Below are 8142 nucleotides of genomic sequence, written 5' to 3' on the forward strand. Positions count from 1 at the left end.
GTGCTGTGGCTCAAGTGGTAGAGTGCTAGCCTTGAGCTGAAGAGCTGAGGGACAGCGCCCAGGCCCAGAGTTCAGGCCCCACAACCAGACCCCAAAAAAAAAAAGAGTCTCACAGGGACTTTTCTGTCTGGGCTGGCTTTGAACCATGACCTTCAGATCTCAGCCTCCTGAGTAGCTAGGATTACAGGTATGAGCCACTGGCACCCAGCTCAGGAAACTCTTATCGCCAATTAATTACTACAAAATCTGGAAATAGAGCTGTGGCTCAAGTAGTACTAGCTTTGAGCAAAACAAGCTTTGGGACAGGTCCCAGACCCTGAGTTGAAGCCCTGGGACCAGCACACACACAAACACACACAAAAAGTGCTTATCACAAGATGAATAGAAATACATTTTTGCTCATCTTAATTGTCTTTCTTTCTTTCTTTTTCTTTTCTCTTTTCTTTTCTTTCTTTTTTTTTTTTTTTGCTGATCCTGGGGCTTGAACTCAGAGCCTGGGCTCTGTCCTTAAGCCAGTCTATGCTCAAAGCTAGTGCTCTACCACTTGAGCCACAGCACCACTTCTAGCGTTTTCTGTTTATGTGGTACTGAGGAATCAAACCCAGGGCTAACTAAGCCACATTCCCAGACCCTCATCTCAATTTTCTAAAAAAATTTTATAATCAACTTTTGTGGTGAGAAAACAATAATAACAAGGGATCTCTCATCTACCACCACCACCACCAACAACAACAGAAAAGTGCTGCTTAGGCTAGAAGAAACTACATTTGTAATTGAGCTCTTATCATTTACATCTAAGTGCCTGTGCAAAACAGTATGAGGATGATTCTTATTTACCTTTCAGCCAATTCTTCAGGCATTCGCTTTGGAACCAAGGCTCTATCCAGCTCAATCTCCAACACAATGTATGTCCCTGCTTCTAGATATTGCTGTAAAGACATATTTTCTCATTTGTTATTTCCAAGGAAAAAGATATGTATGAAAAAAGTAAGATAGCACTTACAATAGGCAAAGAAAAATACACATACAACTAATACATAAAGTATAATATCAAGTGTTAAAGAGTTTTTAGATAGAAAAATATTTAGGGAGGAAATAGAGTAGTAATGATTATCTCTTGGAGGAAAGGCTTTTCACGTATTTATTTGGTTTGAAGTCAGGGCCTGGACATTCTCCATGTTTCTTTTACTCAAAGTTAGTGTTCTATCACTTTGAGCCACAGCTCCACTTCCAGTTTTCTGGTGGTTTATTGGAGATAAGAGTCTCACAGACCTTCCTGCCTGGGCTGGCTTTGAACCTCAGTTCGAAGATCTGAGATCTGAGATCTTCAGATCTCAGCCTCCTGAGTAGCATGAGCCACCAGTGCCCAGCTGAGATTTTCACTTTATTTTTGGAAACTTTCACTTGAGTTCAAGTCATTTCAAACTTATTCATAATACTTTTCATGGAACTGTTTGAAATGAGTGCCATTCTTCCTTCCATCAACCTTTCATAGGTCCTGCAGAAACCTTTACTTCCCAGCTGACTTGACTGATACACTTAAAGTCTGCTCTTGTACATTTTCTCTGTGCTTTCACTCAAGCTCTTCACTGCCTTTCTCTCCATCTTCTTCTGGCAAAGGGCTCTCTTTTTCACTACCCTGTTTGGTTAGCATCTCTTTCATAAGGCTTTCCCTGAGACTGCTCTATCCTAACTGTATTAGTCTTTGTCTCCTCTCAGTCTACATGGAGTTATGTGCTTACAATATATTGCACCTCTATTATGCATTTAGTATTGTAGCAAGTGAAATATGAGTCTGTCTGTCCTACAGGTACATGAGCTTCCCTGGGGCAGACGAATAAGGTGATGCATCTATGCATCCTTCATGGAGTTTAGTATAGAGAGTTAATAAAAGATGTACAATTCATGCTTTCAGAAAAAACCTCATAGCTAATCTGGTACATGGTCACTTTATAGAGTCTCAACAAGACAAATTTGTCAAGATCATAAACTAGTCATGGGCAAACATGGGATGATAACTCTGAAACTCTGCTCTGAGCATTTTCCACGATGGCTATCTTATCAGTAAAAGGCTGATGAAGTTTCGGTTTAATTTTCTAAAATCTTATGAATATTTACCTGGCCTTCTGGATTGTGGGTTACAGGGGCTTCACCTTCCAAAGGAGTATCTGAGCTCTGAGATCTTAGACTAGGTGCTTGCTGAAAGAAAATGAACGCAAAATTGGATTATTATATTATCTTCATAATGGCAGAAGCAATTATTACTACATTGCACCTAAAAGCAACACATACAGAGATAATTCACCAAATAATAAATCAGCGCAAGACTCTGACCCACCTAAAAACACACAAAATCATCTTCTCAAGAACATACCATATCTGTAGGTCTAGGCTTTCCATCTATATCTTTTTCTTTCACTGTTTTATCTTCTTTCAGATTCTTAGCAACTGGTTTGGACAGTGGAGAATTAATTCCTCCTTTATTATTGTGAATCATATTATGATGGCCAGTGTCTCGGAACAAGCTAAATAAACATTTGGTCTGAAAAGAAACAAAAAAATGCAATGAGGCATAGGCCAGTGAAATATACTTAAAAGCATCATAAGTTCAACACTGTAAAATCATAAAAGGGCTGGCTTTATACTCTTAATCTTCCTACCTCCACCTCCCAAGTGCTGAGATTGCATATGTATACCACATGCCTAACATCAAGCATTATCTCCTTATTTCAGCTAATTCTTTAGGCATTCTCTTTGGAACCAAGCAAATCAATTGCCCTCCACCAAGATCATCATTTCAACCCTGACTCCAAATTGTGTGAACCTTCTCTGACTGGCGGCACAGCTGTTGATCCTTATAGCTTATTGTGCCCTGGAAGTATGGCTGAGCTAAAGGTGGAAGAACGAATACAGGGAGGCCCTGGGCAAGGACGCCTCACATTCCTCAGCCTTTCGTACTGTTCACACTTCAATCTGTTCTCACATTTGCTCCATTTCAGGAGTGTAACTACTTTTTGAGTAGAGATGATTTGACAACCTCTTTATTTCTTCAAATACTCCTCTCTAATTTTTTTATGTATTTAAAAATTATTGTGAAGAAATGTCCTCTCTCTCTCTCTCTCTCTCTCTCTCTCTCTCTCTCTCTCTCTCTCTCTCTCACACACACACACACACATACACACACAGAGCTGACCTTCCATATCCGGTGAACTCAATCAACCATCAGTTTGAAATATTTTAATATTATTTCTACTGGATTGAACTATATGTTCAATCAATATGTTTTTTTCTCATGAGTTCCCTAAACAACATAGTACATAGTTTCAAAGCATTCACATTACATTAGGCATTACAAATATATATTAAATATAAACTAGGATGAAACCTTACATGTAATTCTTCCTTACCTTTTCAAAGACGGCACTGTCTATGTAGGGGTAGACATGAAAAGCTCCTCGAATCCTCTTCACACCAGGATACAGCAATGGGACCATATTAACATAAGCCACACCATGAAATGAAAGCAGAGTTTCATCTTCAGCCTAAAGGAACCAAAATGGAGAGTTGTTAGCATGAAGTGTCAAGCTCCGATTGAACAGTTCAGACTCAGGGGTATGTGTGTGTGTGTGTGTGTATCTGTCTGTCTGTCTGTGTCTGTGTGTGTGTGTGTCTGTCTGTCTGTCTGTGTGTCTGTGTGTCTGTGTCTGTGTGTGTCTGTGTCTGTGTGTGTGTGTGTGTGTGTGACAGGGGGCGGGGAAGAGAGGGAAAGAGAGGGAGACAGTACTGGGGTTTGAACTCAGGGCCTGAACACTGTTACTGAGCTTTTTTGTTCAAGTCTAGCCTTCTACCACTTGAGCCATAGCTCCACTTCCAGCTTTTTCGTGGTTAATTGGATATGAGAGTCTCATGGACTGAGCCAGGTACTGGTGGCTCACACCTGTAATCTTAGCTACTCAGGAGGCTGAGATCTAAGAATCGAGGTCTGAAGCCAGCCTGTGAAGGAAAAGTCAGAGAAACGATCTCCAATTATTACAAAAAGCTGGATGTAAAGCTGTGGCTCAAATGGTAGAGCAATAATAAAGCCCAGGGACAGTTCCAAGGCCCCAAGTTCAAGCCCCAGTAAAGGCACATACATACACATAATCACACAAAGTTTCATGGACTTCCCTACCCAGACTGGCTTTGAACTGTGATTGTTAGATCTCAGTCTCCTGAATAGCCAGGATTATATGTATGAACCATTGGTGGCCAGCTTCAAAAACTTTTTTGGTTTTTTAGAACCAACTCTGCTACTTAATTAGTTATATATCTTTGGGCCAGTTACATAGGCTTTTAGGAGGAAATGATTCTTTACTTTAAAAAAATACAAATAGCAACAACAATAACAACAAACCAGGAGCTTTGGATCTTAGTTTTGGTTCACAGACCCATGTGAAATGAAAGAAGCCTTACTAATCATGACCAATAGGTTTGATCTTATGTCTAAATTCTCATTAATTGGTAGAATATGCTGTGTTGGAAAAGATTTTGTGTATTTGTCTGGGTTCAGAACAAGAGTGCTTTGCTTGATTAGCAATATCTGCTATAACTTAAGAAGGGTGAATGACAGTCTACCAGGTTTTTTGCAATACCTGATCTCACCTGAGCTCTTATTGCAAAGAACATGTTAATAAATTAATCTTAATATACAGCAATAATAATAAGCTTAATAACAAAAATGGTTGTATGTTTGCCACAGAATAGTTTTACAAGGGACAAATATCAATTTTAAAAGAAAATACATTTAATTCTAAGCTTACAGGATACAAGGACACATACACCTCCATGTTCATTATAACACTGTTCACAATAGCCAAGATATGGAAACAACCCAGATGCCACACTCAAATGAGTGGATCCAAAAATTGTGGTACCTATATACAATGGAATATTATGCAGTCATTAGAAAGGACAAAATAGCCAGGTGCCAATGGCTCATACCTGTAATCCTAGCTACTCAGGAGGCTGAGATCTAAGATCACAGTTCAAAACCAGCCCAGGCAGGGAAGGTCCGTGATTCCCTTATCCCCAATAAAGCACTAGAAAACCAGAAGTGGCACTGTGGCTCAAGTGGTAGAGCGCTCGCCTTGAGCTGAAGAGTGCAGGGACAGCGCCCACACCCTGAGTTCAGGCCCCACAACCGACCGGATGGAACTACAGCAAATTATTTTGAGCAAGGCAAGCCAAGAGCAAAGAGACAAATGGCACATGGTTTCCCTGATATGTGGATGTTAAAGCCAAAATGCAAGAGATATGACAAAGTAAACAAGACTTGAGAAACAAAGGACTTCTACTCATTTTATTGTATCATTGCTAAATGACTCCATGTTCTTGACCACATATGTGGTTATATATACGCATATCTGAGGGAAGCTAGGAGGAGGCCACAGAATCAGAGGGAAATAGGAAAACATACAACAGAGGAGCCTATCAGCTGCACTGGACATAGATGAAAATGAACTAAGCAATGGGAGGGAGGGAGGGAATGAGAGGGAAAGAGGGAACAGCTTACATTAAGCAAAAGGAAAGAAATAGAAATACCACCTGATGTGGAAGAAATAGTTGTATCGTCAAAGCTCATAGAATTCACAAACTTTGCCTTGTGAAAGTTAAAATGTGTTTGTGACTTTAAGTATCACTATTTCACAATACTGTGAAATTTATGTAATCACCTAATCTCAATAGAAAATTTTAAAAAATCTCTTTAATTTCACCTGCTATAATAAGTAGACACTACATTTTTAAAGTTCTGATTATGCAAAAGATCAGTCTGATTTTATTTGACTGATTTTTGTCAGACTGATTTCATTTTTATTTTTTTAAAAAATCAGTCAAATAATTACTTATTAAATACCTGCTATGTGTCAGACTAGGTATTGTGGAAAATATAAAGCAGTCTCTTACATGATCCATACCCTCAGTGGGTTTGTACACAAGCAGAAAGGCCAGATACACACAGGAAAACAATAGAAAATGTAATCTAGACTCACAAAAGCTGTATCGTTTCAGAGTAATGGTGTATCTATGAAGCCTAAAACATTACTTAGTAGTCTAAGTCATTTTGCATATGGATCTAATGTAATTTTTAACGTTTAATAAGTATTTTTATGTATTAAGTTGAACTGTATTACCAATTTGAACTAGAAAAACAGCTATTTCATATGGTTCTATCTATGGCAAAACCATATTGAAGGGTTAAGAAGAAAGACAGTATCTTCAAAGAATGAACAATAGACCAGGCATGACAGCACAAGCTTGCAACCCATTACTTAGGAAGAAGAGATTGATTGAGAGGTGGTTTGAAGCCAACTCAGGCAAAAAAAAATCAGAGAGAATCCCATGTCAATAAATAAACTACCATGCCGGGTGCTGGTGGCTCACTCCTGTAATCTTAGCTACTCAGGAGGCTGAGATTTGAGGATCATGGTTCAAAGCCTGCCCAGGCAGGAAAGTCTAACAGACTCTTATGTCCAATTAACCACCAGAAAACCGGAATTGGCGCTGTGGCTCAAGTGGTAGAGCACTAGCCTTGAGCTGAAGAGCTCAGGGACAGTGCCCAGGCCCAGAGCTCAAGCCCCACAACTGACAAAAAAAAAAAAAAAGCTAGCACATCCACAATAGATAAATGGATCAAAAGAAAAAAAGTAGTACACAGTGGAATTTGACATGGCCGTTAGAAAGAATAAAATAATGTCATTAACAGGAAAATGGATTGAATAAGAACAAATCATGTTAAGTGAGGTACACTAAGCTCAAAGAGACAAATGGCACATTTCTCTGATATGCAGAAATTTGATCTAAAATATATTGGAATATATTAAATTATACAGGATTTTAGATATTCACACACAGTGAGACCAAAAGGAGATACTCTTAGTAGAGAAATACAAAAGCACAATACAGGGGCTGGGAAGGTGGCTCAGTGGTAGAGAGCTTGCCTTGCATGCTCGAGGCCTTGGGTTCAATTCCTCAGCACCACATAAGCAAAAAAAAACCCAGAAGTGGCGCTGTGGCTCAAGTGGTAGAGCGCTAAGCCTTGAGCTGAAGAGCTGAGGGACAGCGCCCAGGCCCAGAGTTCAGGCCCCACGACCGGACTCAAAAAAAAGCACAATACGTAAGTGCCTCTTCATATTTATATAAAATAATACACATACTAAAACGAACTCTAAGATATGGAAACAAGAGACCTTTTTTCTTTCTTTTTTTCAGTTTTTATTTTTTGATGATTCTTTCATCTTTCCCTTATGTACGGTATATTCAAGTGTACACCTTTGGTAGGGCTGGAGGGAGGGTATAGAACTCGAGGGAAAAGGGGTGAATAGGTGCAGCAGTGGAGGTCACTGGACACTGATGACAATGAACTATATAACTCACGGGTGTAGATGGGAGGGAGGGCCTGGGGGAAAATGGGGGAACAATGAACAATGCGGGAACATTGAGACACTGTACAAAAGAAAATGTACTCATTATCTGAGTCATGTAAGTATAATCACCTCTACAACAACAATAAAGTAAAATAACAATAAAATAAGCTGGCATAGTAGTTCCTGTTTATAATTCTAGATCCACTGGTAGGTACGGGTAGGAGGGTCTTAGTCAAGTGTGACTACAAAAATAACAAAAATAAAAAGGGTTAGGGATATGCTTAAATGGTAGAATGCCTGCCTCCCAAGTATAAGGATCTGTAATGACCCTTTCCCAAAAAGCCAATTATTAGTAAACAGGGAATTATGGGGGCCAATAATCTCAGCTTTTCTGAGACAAAGGGCTTTTTTGTGAAATGAGACTTTTAGCGCTAAAACCAAGTCTGAGCAAGTCAGCACTAGATGAGCACCAAAGGGACAACAGCTGTTATCAGTTCACAGTTTCCTTTGGTATCAGAATTAGAAACAAAATAGCATGTTTGGTCTGTCTAATCAAGCAGTTCTTATGTAATTTCTTTTAAAACTTGATACTGGGTCTCACTATGTTGTCCAAGTTAGTCTTTTTTTTTTTTTTGGTCAGTCATGGGGCTTGAACTCGGCGCCTGAGCGCTGTCCCTCAGCTCTTCAGCTCAAGACTAGCGTTCTACCACTTGAGCTACAGTGCCACTTCTGGTTTTCT

General features: G+C 39.4%; 1 protein-coding gene across 1 annotated transcript in view; it reads right to left on the minus strand.

Moving 5' to 3' along the window:
* Window positions 1–8142, minus strand: part of Cfap70 (cilia and flagella associated protein 70) — a 92963-nt gene that overhangs the window by 69880 nt on the left and 14941 nt on the right. The window contains exons 6-9 of the mRNA XM_013025594.1: window positions 3408–3542; window positions 2375–2542; window positions 2119–2199; window positions 838–929 (exon numbers count right to left, since the gene is read on the minus strand). Coding sequence (XP_012881048.1) covers window positions 838–929; window positions 2119–2199; window positions 2375–2542; window positions 3408–3542 — 476 coding nt within the window. The remainder of the gene's footprint in view (window positions 1–837; window positions 930–2118; window positions 2200–2374; window positions 2543–3407; window positions 3543–8142) is intronic.

This window comes from Dipodomys ordii, unplaced genomic scaffold (genome assembly GCF_000151885.1).
Source record: "Dipodomys ordii isolate 6190 unplaced genomic scaffold, Dord_2.0 Scaffold86, whole genome shotgun sequence".
In the NCBI taxonomy this organism is placed as follows: Eukaryota; Metazoa; Chordata; class Mammalia; order Rodentia; family Heteromyidae; genus Dipodomys; species Dipodomys ordii.